Source organism: Conger conger, chromosome 7, assembly GCF_963514075.1.
Source record: "Conger conger chromosome 7, fConCon1.1, whole genome shotgun sequence".
NCBI classification, from domain to species: domain Eukaryota; kingdom Metazoa; phylum Chordata; class Actinopteri; order Anguilliformes; family Congridae; genus Conger; species Conger conger.
In genome coordinates, this window is record NC_083766.1 from 23584785 (window position 1) to 23605202 (window position 20418).

The 20418-nt window shown below is 53.6% G+C and overlaps 1 protein-coding gene across 1 annotated transcript in view; it reads right to left on the reverse strand.

The window, feature by feature from the left end:
* Positions 1-20418, reverse strand: part of ankhd1 (ankyrin repeat and KH domain containing 1) — a 57566-nt gene that overhangs the window by 1079 nt on the left and 36069 nt on the right. The window contains 22 exon segments of the mRNA XM_061250364.1: positions 161-325; positions 832-1007; positions 1477-1731; positions 2999-3172; positions 3588-4189; positions 4191-5219; positions 5667-5816; positions 6140-6298; positions 6788-7310; positions 7666-7831; positions 8550-8666; positions 8879-8974; positions 9240-9402; positions 9604-9779; positions 10341-10554; positions 10985-11127; positions 11665-11810; positions 12361-12472; positions 12979-13112; positions 15694-16674; positions 18729-18831; positions 19419-19562. Of these exon segments, the coding sequence (XP_061106348.1) occupies positions 161-325; positions 832-1007; positions 1477-1731; positions 2999-3172; positions 3588-4189; positions 4191-5219; positions 5667-5816; positions 6140-6298; positions 6788-7310; positions 7666-7831; positions 8550-8666; positions 8879-8974; positions 9240-9402; positions 9604-9779; positions 10341-10554; positions 10985-11127; positions 11665-11810; positions 12361-12472; positions 12979-13112; positions 15694-16674; positions 18729-18831; positions 19419-19562 (5928 nt within the window).

Here is a 20418-nt window from a genome sequence, read left to right on the forward strand (position 1 = left end):
GTGTGTGTGTGTGTGAGTGTGTGTGAGTGTGTATGAGTGTGTATGAGTGTGTATGAGTGTGTATGAGTGTGTGTGAGTGTGTATGAGTGTGTATGAGTGTGTGTGTGTGTGTGTGTGTGTGTGTATGTGTGTGTGCGTGTGCGTCTGTGTGTGTCCTAACCTGCTGGGGGTCTGAGTTCTCTGCGGAGTTGGGGACCACTTTGAGGATGGGGTTCCAGGCCGGGTCGGCAGTGTGGAGGCCGTTGTACATGGCCCCCCCCGGGCCCTCTGCCATCGGGGGGTGCGGCGGGATCATCGCTCCCCCGTACATGGACATCGGCAACCCCTGAGGACCAGAAACAATATGAACCACAAACATAAAAGACCTGAGCTAAGATCTGAGAACTCCCTCACAACAAGGCCTCCAATTCAAAACAGGAAGGAACCAGGCAACAAACTGGGTGACCTGCAGGATGAACCTCATGTTTCGTATTCTCATCGTAAATTTCACTTCTTTACAGATGAAGGGCCCGTCAGTGTGCTAGGCCGGATTCAACAAATGCTCCTAACTTCAGAAAATGGTTCTAAATTAGGATTTTTTAAATAATACAGTATATACAGTACTGTTAGGGGGTTCCGTCAGATAGAGAGCCAATGGTTTCAGGGAAGAGGGACCCCCCCCCCCCTGGTTTTGGGGAGAGGGGGCGCCTGGTTTTGGGGAGACGGGGCGCCTGGTTTTGGGGAGACGGGGCGCCTGGTTTTGGGGAGACGGGGCGCCTGGTTTTGGGGAGACGGGGCACATGGTTTTGGGGAGAGGGGACACCCGGTTTTGGGGAGATGGGGCGCACTGACCTTGGGGAAGTCCATGTAGCTGCTGGGCGGGGGCTGGTGGAAGGTGTTGGAGGGGGCCACGATGCCGGTGTCGTCCCGCTCCATGGGCTGGTGCTGGGAGAAGGCCGACTGCTCGGGCAGCTGCTGCTGCATCATGTGACTGCTCATCAGCGGCTGCGACCAGCCCGACATCGCCTCTGTGGGAGGAGACGCGTCAGAACAGCCAATCACACGCGCTCACTCACTACACGCATACATCACACTGCTCACACCCCACTCACTCAGCCCGACATCGCCTCTGTGGGGGAGGGACGTGTCAGAACAGCCAATCACGAGCACACTCATTACACGGACACACACGGACACACACGGACACACACGGACACACACGGTCACACACGGTCACACACCGTCACACACCGTCACACACCGTCACACACCGTCACACACCGTCACACACCGTCACACACCGTCACACACACTTACTACACGCATACACCACACTCAGCTAACTCACACGACTCACTCATCGCCTCTCAAGGGAATATCACAGACCTCAGCATCGCTCAGTCACACCACCACATCATGTCAATGACTGCTGTATTAAACTCCTTATTACCCCCCACACCGCCCAAAAATAAAGCCCCTTCCCCCTCCCCTCCTCACCAGAGGCACTACCGACGCCGAAAGACCAGATGCCCCCCTGTCCGACGGGCGGGGTGTAGTTGGTGGTGAGCATCGGGGGGTTGACCGAGCCGGTCTGGCGGATCCGGGCCAGGCGCTCCGTGCCGATTGGCTGAGGCACCTTGCGGTCCTGCTGGCTGGCGTTGCTGGGCTTGGTCTGGACCATCGCCGGAGCCGCCACCGACGCCGAGAGGGGGGAGGACGCGCCCGACGACACCGACGGGACCGGGGACTCGCCTGGGGGGCGCGGAGAGGGACGGTTACCCCGGCAACACGGCGGAGAGGGACAGTTACCCCGGCAACACGGCGGAGTAAAGAACGCCTTCCACACGCTCCAAACAAACTGCGTAGTATGGACAGGGTTGCTGTTCATACGCTTTTCCAAGTAGCTCAGATCAAAGGTGGGGCAAGAAGCTATCCGTTCTAGATAGGGGTGGAATTTTATCCTAGAATTCAGTGATATCTGGGTGCCTTTATAATCGCAAATGCAGAGTCATGCAAATTGGCAAATAGACCAAACGTGTTTAAGTTAGTGGTGGAGTTGAGTTCTTCAGGCTAGGGTGTGGTTAGGTGATGTTGGATCACCTGCCAGTACCGGTCGGCTGAATCAACAGTCCTCAGTGCCAGCTTCCTTCTCGGCTGGAGTCCACCAACAGGTGCTTGGGTTGTAGCCAGACTAGCTTTTGACCACAGCTCCTAGCAGCCGCTTCTACAACGGAGGTTTTGAACTGTGTCCGTTCAGACTCCACGTCCCCAACCTCCTCTGGGATACAGAAGAATTCTTCTGGACATGGTGCCTGGTTCCACCAGGACTTTCCTGCAGTCTCTCACTACACGTCTGGGCCTACCTGGTCTATCTGGCAGCTTTCCTAAAATGTATCATTGCCCTTTAACCCGAGGTTTTCTGGTACCAGACTTTTGAGCATTGTTTGTAGACCGCCTGAAGCCATGCCTTTTGCACACCTGGCCAATCACTGTGGTTTGCCTACCCAAACACCGCAGAGGAGCTTTCGGACACTGAACAGCAGTTTGTTTGAAGCATGTGGAAGTCTTAATGGTCAGATGGCATAGCAGCGAATACCACCAATCCAATCTAGATGGATGGACACAGCCAGAAAGATAGAGACAGACACTGAGAGAGGTGAATCTGACACAGACAAGTGGAGAGAACAGTGAAACAGGACAATCAGACACAGATGTTACAGACAGACAGACAGACGTTACACTGAATAGATACAGACGGACGGACGTTACACCGAACAGACAGAAGGATGGATGGATGGATGTTAACACTGAACAGAGACAGACAGATGTAACATTGAAGACAAGACAGACAGACAGACAGAGACAGAGAGCATGCAGAGAGAAGCCAATCTGACAAAGACCGTCATGGAGAATATCAAGATGTGCGACTTGCTTCTCTCGTGTGAACGTGCACCGCTGCACGGGTGTTGAGTGCCCCTACGTAACCAGGAAGTGGGCGGGGGATTACGGGCTCCCGTACAGGAAGTGGACGCGCTCCAGGGGTGGGGGGAGAAGTGCTGGCGGCTGAAAGAGGGCGTGGTCACGGGGGTGGGGCCCTGCAGGAACACGGGGCTGCCCGAGATGCTGGTGGCGAAGCTGGTCAGTGCCGCGGACGTGGAGATGGAGTTTCCGGAAGGATCCATGTGGTGCATGCCTGAGAACGAGAGGAGAGTGTCCCTCAGTCCGACATGACCATTCTAACTGACTTTTATTCATGTTTTTAAAACCAATTTACTCGTTTTCCCCCCACAACTTGGTCTTTGACTTCACATCTAGGCATGCGTCGTCATACATCATCACAGCCCACGAATAATATCTGACAGTAATTTTCTAAAATTATTTCTGCATGGTGGTCATCTTTTTTGAAACAGAACAAAATACTGTAATAACTGCTTTACTCCTGTTTCGAGCCCCTATTAAAACCCAACTAAAATTACTCAACCGAAGCCAAGGACCCTCGGGTCACGTTGGGCTTGGGACTGAAAGGGTGAGAAGGTAAAATACTTTGGCAATGGCCACCGATACTCTACAACAGAAAGGGAACGGTGCTAGGGGTCCCCGCATCTCACCGATGGGGCTGTTTACGATCCTCTGGGAGGTGCAGCGGTATCCGGGAGCTTTGGAGCTGTCGGGCGGGGGCATGACGCCCTCCATCTGGCCCATGCTGCCCATGTAGGCGGGCGGCGGTCCGTAGGCCTGGTCGGGCGGGGTCCGGGCGGGGAGGTGGCAGGCCCCCCACACCTGGCTGTTGCCGACCTGGTTGCTGTCGAACATGCTGCTGAAATGGTTGAAGAGGGCGGCGGGCCCGAAATTGGGGGGCAGCTGGGCCTTCCCCCCGCCGGCGTGGAGGTGCATCTGGGAGCCGTTGAGCACGCCGATGGCCGAGGACATCTGGAGGGAGGGGGGCGCCATGCCGGGCGCGGCCAGACCCTGCTGCTGCTGCTGCTGCTGCTGCTGCTTCAGGGACTCCTGGGGCGCGCTGTACACGGAGTGCGGGTCCTGGAGGGAGCCCCCGGGGGCCAGCGGGTAGAAGGGCCCGGCAGGCTGCACGCGAGGGGAGGGGCGGGGGGCAGGGCCGGGGGCGCTGAAATGAGGCAGGGCGGGGCCCGCGTGGGAGACGGAGGGCACGGGGGGGGCGGGGCGCGGGCGGGGCCGACTGGGGGGCGGGGAGGTCTGCGTTCGGGGCGAAGGACAGCGGCAGTGGAGGCTGGCGGGTCTCGGGCTGCGGGGGCGGGAGGGAGGCCAGGGGCGGGAGCGGGGCCTGGAAGGGCAAGGCGCCGGGGCCCTCGGGCGCTCCGGCCAAAACGGGCGCGGCCTGCTGCTCCGAGGGCTTCTCCTTACTGGGCGTGGCAGTGGGGCAGGGCTCGGGTTTGGGAGTGGGGACCTGCTGTGTGGGAGGAGGGGCGATGGGCGGGGGAGGAGGGGGAGGGGTGGGGGGCGTGGTGGGCGCGGTGCAGGCCAGGGGGGCGGGGGAGCTGGAGGATCTCACGCTGCTCGCCGTCGCCGCGGCGCTGGTTACCGCCGTCGCCATAGCGACCGCCGCAGGCTTGGGCTCGGAGGAGAAGAGCTGCTTCCTGACGGAGGAGGGGGTGGGGACGGCGGGGAGGGACGGGGCGGAGGACGCGGTCGGGGTCAGGCCAGGGGCCAGGTGCTCGGGGCCGTGGGAGGGGCCCGGTCTGGGCCCTCCGGGGGCGGCGATGCCCCCGTTGTGTTTCGGGGAGCTGTTGGCACTCCCGGGGCTGACGGGACGCACGGGGAAGGGCCCCCAGGTGCCGGGCGAGGGGGTGAAGGTCCCGCCGAACTGGGCCATGGGCAGCCGCGGGTGGCGGATCTGGTGCATGGTCTGGGCGGCCAGCAGGGCCAGCTGGGGGTGCGCGTAGGCCAGGGGCAGGGACACGAAGGGCGGCCGCACCCCGGGGGACAGGCTCTTGCCCCCCTTGCCCCCCGCCTGCGAGGACGCGGAGGAGGCGGAGGCCTGGAAGGACATGCCCGAGGACGGCACCACCGACGGCAGCCCCTTGGAGCCGGCCGCCGTGGTGCTGGTGGCGCCCGTCGCCGTGGTGAAGGTGGAGCCCATCTTGGTGTTGGTGCCCGGGATGCGGATGTGGTTTCGGGGGATCAGGTCCTCCAGCTCCTTGGCTGGGTCCTGGATCAGCGCGTTGATCAGCTGCACGGCGTGGCGCGTGGACTCCGTGCCGCCCCTGAGAACACGCCAGAGCGTCACGCAACAGTGCCACCGTTACATCGGCACTACAGTCACCAGACCCGGGTCAAGTACACAAATGGCTTTGGACTAAAATACTTTTCTGCGCTTGACTGATCTTGCCTGGTGCAATTGAGCCGACAAAGAACACCAGAAGGCGGTGTGTGAATCCAAAACAATTACGTATCTGACCCAGGTCTGATTAGTTTGTTCAGTTAAGAGAATTTCCATGTCATATGTGATCTCACACCTCAAAGAGGTTCAAGCCCTGGTGCTGATCTTATCGCAGCTACATGAGCAAGGCCCTTAACCCCACATTGATCCAGGGGGGGATTGTCCCCTGCTTAGTCTAATGAACTGTACATCACTCTGGATGAAAGCTAAGTGACTAATGTAACGGGTTTGATAATCATGGCGGTGTGAAGGGCGAGAGGGGTTCTGGTACCGGATGGTGATCATGCGTTCTCCGTTCTTGTCCTTCTGTTTGTCGACGTCGATGTGGGCGCCCGTCACGTCCTGGATGGCAGTGATGTTGCAGCCGCCCCGGCCCATGATCCGAGAGACCACGGACGCGGGGACAGACAGCTTTTTAGATCTGAACGGAAAGACATTTGAATGACATTTCTGGAACCAAGCTGGCTCAATATACGGAGGCAACAGTAGCTCAAGGAGGCAACAGCAGTTGTCTGGCTGTTGGAGAGATGCAGTTTAGATCCCCGCCCAGGGTTTGTCGAAGTGTCCCTGAGCAATAGGCACATTATACCCCTTTCCCAGCATAGAGCGAACCAGGCTGGCTCATTATAGCTCTTTCTGACACAAAAGCCAGTGTAACTTCTCAAACAGCATAAACAGTACAGGGCAGTACAGAGAAGGAGTATGAGTAGGCTGGGAGGGGGGTTATTTGGGCAGGACACTGACCTCCGGACCACCTCCTTCCAGCCGTCCTCTCTCTTCTGGCCCCTCTTGGGGCTGGTGAGGTTCAGCTTGCTGTTGGGGGACGACACGGGCAGTGACATGGTCTTCAAGGCCGAGGAGAAGGAGTGGTGAGTCAAGTCGGGGGCGGAGTCTGGAGCCCTGCTGGGAGAAGCACACCAGGACCAGTCAGAACCAGTCGTCACCAGTTTGAACTAGCCAGTACCATCTCGCAAGCCCAGTTTCATCTCTTCTGCTCAAAGTAGTAAATTATGCTCATTTATACAATGGCTCAGGTCAAGTAATTTGAAAAGTAAAGGGGCATTCCATGGGTGCCGATATATAGTACAACAGACTGCAACTGTAACTAGCCATCCCTCTGCTTTACATTCACATTGAAATAGAAATATTTTTTGTTTTTTATGGAATCAAGATCTCAGTGTAGTATTTGTCACCATCTCAATAGTTACTTGATAGCCAATTTATACAGAAGGCTAGGACAGGTCTGCCCAACACTGTTCCTGGAGATCAACCCTCCGGTAGGTTCAACCTGAATCCGCACTTAAGATTTTGTTGAAAAAGGTGTGCTTTGTTAGGTTTGGGACGGACAGCCCTGGACACAGCCCTGAGATAAGAGCGGAGGTTGAAGCTTACTTCTGCGGGGGTTTGGAGATGGACACCGTGACCTTGTCCTCGCGGGAGCTGTGCAGGGAGGGGCACTGTCTCTTCTCGGGGACGGGCGGGGGGTGGTGGGCCGGGCCGGAGGAGGCCGAGGAGGAGGAGGAGGAGGACGAGGAGGAGGAGGAAGGCAGGTCGGGCAGGTAGTTCAGCTCCTGGCTCTTGCCGCCGCTGCTGCTGCTCTCGCTGGTGCAGTCGGCGGAGTCCAGGTTGTCGGAGTCGCTGTTCCCCCCCGGCGCCCCGCCGCCCCGCGGCTCGCCCTGGATCTTGTTTTTGTCGGCCTTCTGCTGGGCCAGCGCCACCTGCGGGTCCTGCAGGATGATGGGCTCGCTGGCGCAGTCCTTGGTCTTGTTCTTCTTGCTCTTGCGGGCGACGCTGGGCGTGGTGGCCACGTTGGCGCGCTTCTTGCCGAAGGCGCAGGTGAAGGTGGGCGAGGTGGCAGAGATGCCGATGGTGGTGGTGGTGGTGGCGCTGGGGGGCTCGATGGGGACCTCGGCCTCTGCAGGAACACCCGGTTATATGGGGGGGGGAGGTACAACCAGGACCACAATGGAAAGAGGATCGTGACGACATGACTTTATTGTGTTATGTTTCCGTGATAATTGCATTATGTATATAGGGCTACTGACACGACTGGGTATACTTTAAAATATGTCAAATCAATCAATTAAAATGTGTGGGGGCTGGAGATATATCATTCATGGCAAAGTCATAAAAATACTTCTAAATTGAAATGGTGTCTCTCAAGGCCGAATCTCTTTTTTGTCGAGTTATAACTTGAAATGCAACTCCTATAGAGCAGAGAACGGTCATGGAGATATGGAAAGGGAGAACGCAGATTTTTGTTTTTTTACCTTCGCTGGAGTCTTTCTCCTGGTCCTGCATTTCGGAGAAGGCCTCCTTCACCTTGGCCTCCTCTTCCTCCAGCTTCCTCTTCTGCTCCTCCTTCTTCTTCTTGCGTTTCTCCTTGCGCTTCTCCCTCTTGGCTGCCAGGGCCTGCTTCTTGCTCTCCTCCCTGGACTGTTAATCAGGAATAAAAACACACAGGCCTGAACCCTCGCTTTCACATGTGGAGAGGAGCAACAGGTAGCGTTTCACAATGATGGCCAGAACAGGCCATTCAGCCCAGTACAGCTCGCCTTTTCCTACCCCTAAGTGCTTAGTTGCCTAAAAGCTAAATAGTATCGAGCACCGTATCAAGCCTGGTCAACCCCCAGTGTTTCTGCCTCCACTAAATGTCTTGGCAAGCTATTCCACACAGTGACCTCTCAACCACATAAATATATATGTGTGTGTGTCTTGGACAGGAAGTTATCAGTCAGAGACAAAAGTGGTGTCAGAAACAGGAGTGAAATCAGAAAGGGTGGTAGAAAGTAGAGTAAGAACACAATCAGACAGTAGTGTACAAACTGTAGTAAGGACCCTGCTTAGTCAAATCAACTGTAATTGGCTTTGGATAGAAGGATCAGATAACTGTAATGGCATTGTAGTAGAGTAACAGTCAGAATTGGTCAGATTCAGAAACAAGACGAGGCAGTGGCAGAGCTCAGAGCTTGTGGCAGGCTGGCAGGGGTATCCTTGTCATTGTGGCCCTTGGTTTTGCTTTTGTGGCCATGTCAGGGGCCACTATGAAGCAAACTGATGAGGTTTGAAAAATGCTCTATACGAATGAATCTGGCTTTAAAACATATTTTGAATGACAGCAAAGAGCAGAGAGGTCTCGGAGGGGGTCACACACCTTCTCCAGGTCCAGCTCCTTCAGCAGGATGCTGGCGTTCTTGTTGGCCTCGGCCGCCTGCTGGTCTTTGGCTTTGACGATGGTCTCCATGCACTGGTGGCACTTCTTCAGCAGCTCCTACAGGAAGAGCACACAACCGCAGTGAGACACGGACCCACACACCGCGATCTCCCCGATATCACACCCACGAACCACAGCTTTCCTGACATCATACACGCAAATCACGCCCTTTACGACAACACAGCCACAAACCACGCCCTTTCTGACATCATACCGTGGCACACAAACAAACAAAAAAACAAAACAAAAAAAGACCACCATTCCAGTACCTTGTCGGCGATAGTGGCGATGTATCTCATGCACTCGATGTCAGAGGGGAACTGATTGACTTCCTTCACCAGGTACTGCACCACCTTCACATGACCCTGCAGACAGAGGTCAGGGGTCAGAGGTTAAAAAGATGGTGTGGAGGCACAGTCAGAGCAAATGTGATGACATAGTGAAGTAGTGTTGGTTTAACCAGTGTAGAGAAGAGGAGGCAGTAATGGTGCAGACTGAACAGGAGTTTTGGTTTTATACTACAGGTATAAGACCCGCTATCCTACACAGGTGTGTATGGAACAGTCCTGTACAGGCCCCAGGAGGCCCGGGGGGAGGGGGGAGGGGGTGGTGGGCGTTTTGGGGGCCTACCTTGCGGAAAGCCGCCATGAGAGGCGTGATTTTGCGGTTGTCGGCTGCGTCCACGTCAGCCCCGGCCTGGACCAGCAACTGCACCACGTCAAAATGGCCGCCGTTGGCCGCCAGCCACAGGGGCGTGTTCCCCTTCTTATTACGCACGTCGATGTGAGCTCCTCTGCAGGGGGAGAGAGAGATAGGGAGATGGCGGGTGAAGAAGTACAGAGGGAGGGGAAAGAAAGGGGGGGGAGGAAGGGAGATGGAGGGGGAGAAAGGAAGGGAGTGAGAGTAGTGAATGAGTGAATACACAAAACAAAATTTTAAACACCATAGCCAGTGCGAGTAGGCGTCCCACTCGGGCCTGAGTTTGGCCCCTCACCTGTTGATGAGCAGCTCACAGAACTTGTAGTGGCCCTTGTCTGCGGCGATGGTGAGGGCAGTGTCCCGGGAGGAGGGGACGGGAGGGGCGTTTACGTCAGCGCCCTTATCCAGCAGCACCCGCCCCACCTCCGCGTAGCCCCCCGAGGCAGCTTCCATCAGCGGGGTCAGCCCGGTCTGGGACAGGGAGAGGGAACGGGTTACCTTACTAAAACTTAGCTCCAGGGTGGGATGGTTCATATGGAATTATCACTCAAAACTGTCTCCATTTTGTTTGACAGCAATGCGCTTACACGTTGCTCTAAGCAAGGAGTTCTACAACGGTCAGCTACTTTTAACACATTAATTTCATGCAAAAATGATGTCAATGGAACAATTTGTCTCCTTACTGCCAACATCCATAGCTGGTGTAAGGTGTAGCAGTTATTGCTGAATGATCATTCGAAACTGAAGCCTCCATTTTGTTTGCTAGGGACACGGCTTTATTAAACTGAACGTGATGAGAAGCATTTCTTTATTTTTTATTGCTCTCCTCCAGGGCACACGATTGGGCCCCCCTGGTGTAACAGGGCCCCCCCCGCTAACAGGGTCCTCCCGCTAACAGGGCCCTCCCGCTAACAGGGCCCTCCCGCTAACAGGGCCCTCCCGCTAACAGGGCCCTCCCGCTAACAGGGCCCCCCCGCTAACAGGGTCCTCCCGCTAACAGGGCCCCCCCGCTAACAGGCCCCCGGCGCTCACCTTGGCGCGGTGCTCCACGTTGGCCTTGCGGTCGAGCAGCAGGCTGACCACCTCGGCGCGGCCCTGGAAGCAGGCCAGCGTGAGCGCCGTGTTGCGGTTGGTCTCGATCTGCGCGTTGATGTCGGAGCCCATGTCCAGCAGCAGCTTCACCGCAGGGACGTGCCCGTTCATGGCCGCCAGCATCAGGGGTGAGATGCCCAGCTTACTCCCCGTCCTGCAACGACATGGGAGCGGTCAGGAACACAGGGACCCCACCACACAGGGACCCCCCCCACAGGCCAAAACAAGCACATATACAGCCAGAGGGAGGGACAGTCAGATCTAGAAAATATTTATCCAACAAAAAAAGATACACACATGCGCACACACAACAACCCCAACTCTTGGGCCTCCCCACACTCTCCCTGTTATACCCACTGAGACTCACCTTTCAGTTACACCCCCTGACCTCCACCCATTCCTCCTGTTATACCAACTGAGACTCACCTTTCAGTTACACCCCCTGACCTCCACCCATTCCTCCTGTTATACCTCTTAGCTCAATCCCTGGCCAGACATACAAAACAGTCGAGGACAGACAGACAGGAAACGGACAAAGACAGGATCACGCAGAGCCAGTCAGGGCCTGGCGGAGGCAGTATCACCTGGAGTTGATCTCGGCGCCGGCGTTGAGGAGGATCTTGATGATGTTGACGTAGCCCCCCGAGGCGGCCAGGCTGAGTGGGGTGTAGTCCGACACGTTCCGGTGCTCCTTGTTCGCCCCTCGAAGCAGCAGAAGCTCCACCACCTGTACCGAAAGAGCAGGAGGGGTCTCACACACTCGCACGCTCACCCCATTACGATACGGGACAACCGGCTCGTCATACACACATTCACATACAATAGACTTCATTTTATTCAACTCAATATATTGATTTAAATGTCTCTCTCTCTCCATCTCAGCTGATGTGTGGTGAGCGTTCTAGCACAAAATGGCTGCCATTGCATCACCCAGGTGTGCGCTACATATTGGAGGTGGTTGAAGCAAGATTCCCCCCCCTCATTACTGTAAAGTGCTTTGTGTATGAGAAAAGCACTATGTGAATGTAAGCAATTACATGATTCAAATCTAACTAAGTAAAACGGTTTCTACACAATTTGAGAATGCTTGTGAAGGTTTCAGCTGTATGAAGTGATGTTAGTTTGGTCGGGTGGAAGTTTGAACAGGCAGTGCGGTTTTGCGAGGTGGGTGCAGATTGAGGGGTGAGAATGAGAGGGGTTCAGCCGGTGAGAATATGGGTGGGGGAGTAGCAGGATTCGGGGAGGCGAGGGGGCCCCTGCGTACCTCTTGGCGGCCCCCGGAACAGGCCAGGGAGAGAGGGGTGTCTTTGGTTCTCTCAGACTGGGCCTCGATGTCCCCCCCTTTGTCCAGCAGGATCTCCACCACCACCACATGACCCGCTGTAGCCGCCAGGATCAGAGGAGTGAAGCCTGGGAACACACACATAGGGCTCAGGTTATTCAATGTGTGTGGGCTGTATCTGTGTGTGTGCATGTACTGTGTGTGTGTGTGTGTGTGTGTGTGTGTATGTATGTATGTATGTATGACAGAGTATGTGTGTGTGTGTGTATGTATGACAGAGTGTGTGTGTGTGTGTGTATGTATGTGTGTATGAGAGTGTGTGTGTGTGTGTGTGTGTGTGTGTATGTATGTATGTATGTATGACAGAGTGTGTGTGTGTGTGTGTGTATGTATGTATGTATGTGTGTATGAGAGTATGTGTGTGTGTGTGTGTGTATGTATGTATGTATGTATGACAGAGTGTGTGTGTGTGTGTGTGTGTATGTATGTATGTATGTGTGTATGAGAGTATGTGTGTGTGTGTGTGTGTATGTATGTATGTATGTATGACAGAGTGTGTGTGTGTGTGTGTGTGTATGTATGTATGTGTGTATGAGAGTGTGTGTGTGTGTGTGTGTGTGTGTATGTATGACAGAGTGTGTGTGTGTGTGTGTGTGTGTACGTGCTGCACGCTCGTACCCTTCTTGTCGCGGTGCTCGATGTTGGCTCCGCGGGCGATCAGCACAGACACCAGCTCCTCGTGTCCTCCTGCGCAGGCCAGCGTCAGCGCCGTGTCGTGATTACTCTCCGTCTGCGGCCACACGTCACGTCACGTTACACTATATCACACTTACTCAACACAGCTTTTAGCAACGGACAATAAGTGCATCCCAAAGGTCACGGTAAACACAGGTCATATCAGGTACACTGCACATGAGACCGTTATCCATAGCCATGAGCACCAAGTCTAGTTCACACGGCAAATATAGTTGTAGTCATGCTTTGTCAGACCTACTGACAGAAGCAAGGCATGATACAGTACATATGGTAAACACCGCACTAAGATGGACGCAAATTCGACAGTGCTAGATGAAGTCAGAGAGTACAGCGAGGGGGCAAAAAGATCAAGAGGAACGAGTGGTGCTAGATTGGGGTAGCAGCAGTAAGAGCTGGTCAAGGTACAGTCTGAAGACACATCTCTTCAGACTGTGATGGCAACGGGCAGTCACTGAGCAGTTCTTAGAGGAACGGGGAGCACCGAAACGCCGAAACGACGTCAGTGCGCCTCGTCCTCGGAGCGGAGGCGGAGGGGCTTACGTGTGCGTCGATGTCCACAGAGGGGTAGAGGGGCAGCATGGAGGGCGGGGACACGCCGTTTCCGGGGGTCTGCACTGGGAGCTGGGGCGTGGGCGAGGTGGTAGTGTTCAGCATAGGCACTCTGCTGCTCACAGCTGCGACAGAGGCAGGAGAGAGATGTTAGTGCGAAAACTACATTTCCCACAACGCATCACGCATGACCTGTCAATCAAAAGGGTTCACCGAGCCATTCATTAGACATAGACCTATCCTGGACAGCAGGTGGCAGAGTAGTGCAGTGCAGTTTGCCACCTGAGTTTATAAAAAGCTTTATGAACAGCTATATATATAAAAATGTAAGCCTACATATAAGGGTGTGTTGCTATGGAAATGAACAATAAATATCAGTGACATTATCCAGATGTTACCCAAAAGTGCTGGCTGAAAACATGTTTAAAAAAAGGTGATTAGAAGCAGTTACTTTTGCAAGAATTAACTCTTTACTAACAACATTTACAGAACTAACATCTTTACCAATTAAGGGTAAATAATTGGTTAATGCGCAGGACAAGACGAGCACTGGAACAGCTAATTAAAGTTTAATGAAGATCAATTCAGTAATTTATAGTAACTATATTCAACCAACTACTGAGATATTGACACACACACATGCTCAACGGCACATTCCTTTAACAAAGGGCTTACGGTGGATAATAGAGATCAAATGTGTTGTGGCACTCATTAATTGTTACTTCTGAGGATTGTGACAAATCTAGTCCTCTTCGACGTGCACCAATTGGGAGTAGCCCGGGATAGGGCTTCAGCTAAATCCCGAAAATGTAAATGTAAAATGTAATGTTGTGCTTCACGCCCGTGCGCTGATTAAACTTGGCCTACTTAGGTGAATGAGGAAAGAATAAAACACGGTGCACCAAACCGTTATCGTCAGAAAAATTATTCTGCAGGATTCTTTTGGTTTCACTTTAAAATCAGCCACGGAATCGGGGGCCAAGGAATTTAACTACTTAACTATGCCTTCCTTTGTCAACTAAGTGCTGAGCAACTGCGAAAATCTCCACACACTGTGGCTGGGGTCAGGAACGCATGATCTAACGTGAGCAAACGCTATGTGCTCAGCAGATGTACGAACATCTGTTACTTTAAGCGGAAATGCTGTAAGTAGTGTTCCATATTCCTGTGGACTCCTCTCAGTATGGGATAATACTCCCCACACACACACACACACACACAGCTGTTAATAGAGCCACATTCACTCTTCCCAAAAAAAACCCACGCGAGGCTTGGGCAAAACACATCCGGTGAAAGGGGGGCTAATACACAAAAATCTATCTGTAAGAGATCAGGGCGAAAAAGGCAACAAAAAAAAAAAGCACTGAAAGTCAAAACAAATGAATCATGGGAAACGGCATGTCTGCAGCCAGTGGGTCAGTGAACCCGTTAAACGACCTGCCCAAGGCAGCGAATGGACAATCGAACAGGACGGCGATGTGGTTTATCGAGCTTACCAGCTTTCTCGGTCTCCACTCTAAGAAACCAGACCCCAGCCTCACTGAGCCTTGCGTCTGTGCTTAATCCAATTACCCTTACGACTCGTTTAGCGCTTAAGAGGGTCTGAACTCACGAATGGAAATCGCACTGCCCCCTGGTGGACAACCCGGGAAGCACAGTTCTGTGGTGCTCTACACCAGGGATTGTCAAATCAAGCCAAAGCCAATTCCAGCCCTGGTTTTCTTCCGTCCCAGGTAATTAACAGAAACATTTGCGCCAGACTGTCTTCACACCTGACTCCCGGGTAAAGGGAGGGTGGAAAAACAGCAGTCCTTGGCCCTTGAGAACCGTGATTTGAGGAACAAGGCTGTCAATGTCATTTTGATTCATTATTTAAGGAATTGTCTTAGCCAGACTGACTGGCACAGCTTCCAGCTCCATTGTGTCTGGGGTATGACACCAGTCTGGGAACCGAACCAACAACCTTGGAGGTAAAGCCAAGTTCCATAACCATCATGGTTTAAATTCCTTTTTTATATTTCTAAAATGCTTGCTCTCAGCTGAAGAGATGCACACTTGGAAATAACCCCATATTCACATATTCCAGGATTTCCATTGAAATGTACACTTCCATAAACTTCCAAAACCATAACACTAAAAATAAGAACGCCAAATAAAATAAAAGCGAAACCAATAACTTCAGTTTCATGAGTGAGTTTGGAGTCCACAGTCATCTACAGCAGGCTAGGACAGCTTGAGGACTTCTACAGATGGAGCGTAGGCCCCAAGGAATAAGTAGGAACGACATGAACCTCTACTGCAAACCTACAACCTCTACTTCAAATCTTCCACAGATATTCTGCTTTTGAAAGACGGAGACAGTCTGCGCTGGATGTCTATATGACTGTGAGAAAAGGAGCCAGCAATGCCAAATCAAAGTCTGGGAAAGTTTTGAGCATCGTCACACTTTTCATGATCACATGACCGGGAACAGAGGGAGGGGCCTAAGAGCACTGATGCCGTTAAAGGGATTTCACATCGCCACATTGACGCCCGATCTCACTGATCAATCATGACCTCAAAACCATCAAAGGAAAAGCCAAAAAATTTGTTTGGGGCGGGGAGGGAAAAGGGGGGGGGCATGACTGACAAGCAAGAAAAAAAAAAAAAGTAGTTAAAAGTTTTGGGGGAGGGGGTAAAAGTTGGGGGGTGTTTTTGTTAACACACCTGCCATGATGTCGTCCAGTGTGTCTGTGAGCGTCTGAGCGGGCGTGGCCACCATGAGGCCGTCGGGGGCCTGGGTGGCGAGGAGGCCGGGCCCCAGCATCTGCTGGCTCACCAGCACCCTCTGCAGGTCGGCGCCGGTAGCGCAGGGGTAGTCGGCGCTGCCGAAGTCGGTGGACTGCTGTGGGGGCAGGGGCTGCACGGGCACGGGGATGAAGCTGGGCTGGGGCTGGAGCGGGGGCGGCAGGGGGCCCGGGAGCTGGGGCTGCGGGGGCGGGGGCGGGGGCGGCTGAGCCTCCCGGTACAGGATGGTGTCCACCTGCGGGAGCTTGGCGCAGTCCCCCACCTCCAGCTCCTCCCCCTCTTCGTCCTCCTCGTCCTCGTCGTCCTCCTCGTCGTCCTCGTCCTCCTCGTCGTCCTCCTCCTCCTCTTCCTCCTCCTCCTCCTCCTCCAACTCCTCCTCGTCCTGCTCGGTGGCGAGCGGCAGCCCCTCCTCGTCCTCGTCCTCGCCCTCCCCCAGGCCGAGCCGGGCGGGGTGCAGGGCGGGCGCCGGGGGGGAGGAGGGGGAGGGCTCGTCCCCCGGGTGGTCCCGCGAGCCCTGGGCCTCCATGTACTCTTTGGTGAACTGCTGCTGGGTCTTGAGCTGCAGCTGCCGCTCCACCTTCTGCAGCTCCTTCAGGATCCTCTTCTTCTTCTGCACCTGCTCCTCGCGGCTCTTCTTCAGCTCCTCGATCTTGTCTTTGGTGAGCGGCTCCCCCTGGATGAGCTCCAGGGACTGCAGCTGGGCCTTCTCGATGGCGCTGATGCGCTGGCCCAGCTCGTTCAGCTTGCCCTCCGTCTCCTCCACGATGCACTCCAGCGGCTGGTAGGGGTGGAAGGGCGGCAGGGGCTCCGATTCGGCCCCGCCGCCCCCGCCACCCGGGACCGCCCCCGCGGCGACCGTCCCGGCCTGTAGGGGGCTCTGCCGCGGCACCTTGGACGCACCTAAGACACAACGAGGGGGGCGACAACACCAGGTTGCGGGGAAAGGAGTCAAAATAATGAAACCGGGGGGGGGGGGATAAAAAATTTAAATAAATGTAACAATGCAAATTAGAGAGGAGATATAGGATGGGAATTCATCAAGTTTGGAAAACGAATAAAAAGAGAATAAAAAGGAAAATTTAAATGAGAAACTATTTCCAAAAAATAAAAATAAAAATTGGCACAGGTGGGGGTGTAGAAATAAACCACAAGCATGCCAAAAAAAACGAACTTGCCCATGCAGAAAAAAAAAAATCCCCAGAATGTCAGCTGCATTAATGTTAAAACGTAAGACTGCAGGAAATGGAGTCAGGGACAAAGAAAAATCGGGACAGGAAAACAGACACCAGGAACGACAACCCCCCCTCCACAAAAACACAGACACAGCAACACCACAGAAGAGCCGTCGACAAGTGTCACATGACCCACTGCATCACACCAAGGCGCTTTAACCCAAACCGACGCGCAACAAACTCAGATTTTGAGAGTTTAGCAGAAATGAAAAGTTCTTCACAGGACAGGGTGAAGGCTTTGGTCTTTTGGAAACGGACTGTGCGCACAGGACACTGAAAACGTAACATCAACCAGAGTAGCACTAAAGGAACCAAAACCTCTCACCAATGCCATTTAAAAAAATACTACACAGTCTTCCAGTAAGCCAAGTTAAGATAATTAGTATGTACACAACAAGCAAATATTATTTTTCTTTTGCATCTGATTGTTAATTGAACGATTAATGCCACTGACTGAGCTCAACTGTCAACAGAACATCACTCCTTTCTAAGCCTGTGTACAGATGCCAAATTAAACCACAAGTCAGTCTGATGCTGCGTAAACACAGCCAATTATACCGTGACATTAAGAGCTCAAATCCTCATATAACCCCATCGTGTAAAATCTGCCCCCTAAAACCAAGCCTCCACAAAAGGCTCAATGCTAATTAGTAATTACTCATTACTAATTCAAAAGGTAATTAGGAATGAATTACCGAGTAATTAATTATCGACATCGCAACGCAGACGTGATCTAACTTCCACTCGTTCAGTTCCGCCCCCATGGTGATTCGGTCTGGAATCGCTAGCGTGACGGAGGCTGCATAAACGAAGTTTGGATTATGACATCTCGACATTACCGCCATCACAACACACAGCGGTCCGCCGCAGTGCTCCATCGGTTGGGGTGTGCACAGGGGAACGTGGACTAAAGAATATGAAGACTATGACAAATGCGAGACACACACACACACACACACATGCATGCAGAGGTAAGAAACCAACAAAACCAGCGGTTGACCCATGAACACAGAACAGGGCAGGCTCCACCAACCACCACGTTAAGACACAGAGAGCAGACAGAGGAACGAGGTCCTGGCGTCCTCCAGCCCAACAGAAATCCCCTGCCCTACTCATGTGCCTCCAAAGTGAGATAAATGGCCACTTGCGTCTGGAATGCATTTTAAGCCCAACGAGACTTCCCTTCACTGGGGGAAAAGGGAAATATTTATTCAAGGGGGAGTGCAGAAACACGTACCCCCTTATGTGGAACGGCTGAGGTGAGCATTCGGACAAACGCACCTCTCTCTCTCTGGCTGAAGGGGCCATAATTTCGACACACTAAGCTCCCCTTCACTATGAACTGTGTACCACTTTCGTATGTGCATTACAATGCATCACGTGTATGATCTCCAGATATTCATTATGATGCATATGCTTGTTAACCACTACGATTGTGTGCGCGTGTATGTCTGTCGGACACCTGCATTATGATACACAAGTATGATTTATATACACTCCCTATGACGTGGGTGTATGATTTTACGCACACATGCATCACCACGTGCCGTGTGTGATTTGCACAAAATGGAGGCACAGCTGTCCCTCGTCTCTATCGCTGAACCAATCAGAGTGGCTGGAGACCAGGCCGCTTCCTCTTCTGCCAGTTCTGTGAGGAAGAGGAGGGGAGGGGAGGGGAGGGGGGCGGGGGCGCGTGGCGCTCACACACGGCGACTCGCTGACCTTTGCTGGTGACCGGCGGGGGGGCCGTGATGGTGGAGGGCACTCGGTCCGGCTCCTGGGGGGGCACCACCATGGCCAGGGCCTGGAATGGAACTCGAGGAACCTGGTGGGGGGATGGGGGGGAGGGGGGATAGGTGAGTCCCTTTCCGGCTCCCCCTGACACCCCGTAAGGCCACGGAAGGGGCGAAAGGGGAACAGGAGGCCCCAGGTGGAGGTGGGGCAGGGGGGGTAATGTGTTACCCTGGTAACTCCTGAGCTTAGTTATCACACACACACACTCTACCCATCGGCCTTCATTAAGCAGGTCTAGGCACCAAGTCCCCACTAGTTATCTGGTCCCCACAAGTCTGTGTAAAATGGCTTACAAGTGTCCAAAGAAATTATCATTAGAATTAGGAAGAGCCTAACATTATTACTCAATTGCATAAAGATATGGAAGTGGCGAATAGGGAACAGGTGGCCCCAGGTGGAGGTGGGGCAGGGGGGTAATGCGTTACCCTGGTAACCCCTGAGCTTAGTTCTCACACTCACACTCTACCCTTTATTAAGCAGGTCTAGGCATAAGGTCCCCATGAGTTCTGTGGTCCCCACAAGTCTGTGTAAAACGGCTGACAAGCGTCCAACATAACTAAATTCAACAAGGAGAGCCCTGGGCAGGGCAGGGAGGCCGGACGGGGGCAGAGCACTCACCTGAGACGTGTCGTGGGAGGGGGGCGTGAGCTGGGACATGTCGGGGGCGGGAACGGAGAGGATGTTGTTTGGGTAGTCTAGCAGGTAGGACACCACGTTGGTGTGGCCGCCCTTGGCAGCTTCGATGAGCATGGTGGAGCCGTCCTGGTGGGAGAAGAGAAGTCGGTCACACACTCAACCTCAGATCTGGCCCTCAAATACAAAATCGAGCTCTGGTTTTCATTTCTCCCAGGTGATTAACTGACCAATCAGATACAGATCTGGCTTCACAACTCCATGATTTGAGCAACAGGGCTCTAAGTTTTAACATGGAAATTGGCCAGCGAAGGCTTGCTGAGCCAATCAGTGTGACGGATTGAAACCAGATGTAAATAAAAGATGCTTCTAATGGGAATCCCTGTTCTTGGACTCCAATCTTGTGTCTGCAGCGAGGATATCATTTCACAACTAAAATAGACATGAAACTGAAGGATTTACTGTACAATGAAGAACAGGTTCCAAGTGTGGGGGTTAGGGTAGGGGCAGGATTCGGGATTAGGGGCCTATACCTTCAGTCAGTGGGTGAGGTTTGGATTAAGAGTTAGGGGTTAGGGTTTATGGGGTGATGTTGTATCTTTAATCTGTGGTTGGGGTTTGGGTTAGGTGTTAGCGTTGGGGTTAGGGTTAGGAGTGGTGTTAGGGTTTGGGGTAGATATAGGGGGTTAGGGGTTGGGATTAGGGGCAGGAGTGTTGTACCTTTAGTCTGTGGGTGGGGTTAGGGGGTGGGTATATGGGGCGGTGTTATTGTACCTTTAGTCAGTGGGTGGGGTTAGGGGGTGGGTATAAGGGGTGGTGTTATTGTACCTTTAGTCTGTGGGTGGGGTTAGGGTAAGGGGGTGGGTATAGGGGGTGGTGTTATTGTACCTTTAGTCTGTGGGTGGGGTTAGGGTAAGGGGGTGGGTATAGGGGGTGGTGTTATTGTACCTTTAGTCTGTGGGTGGGGTTAGGGTTAGGGGGTGGG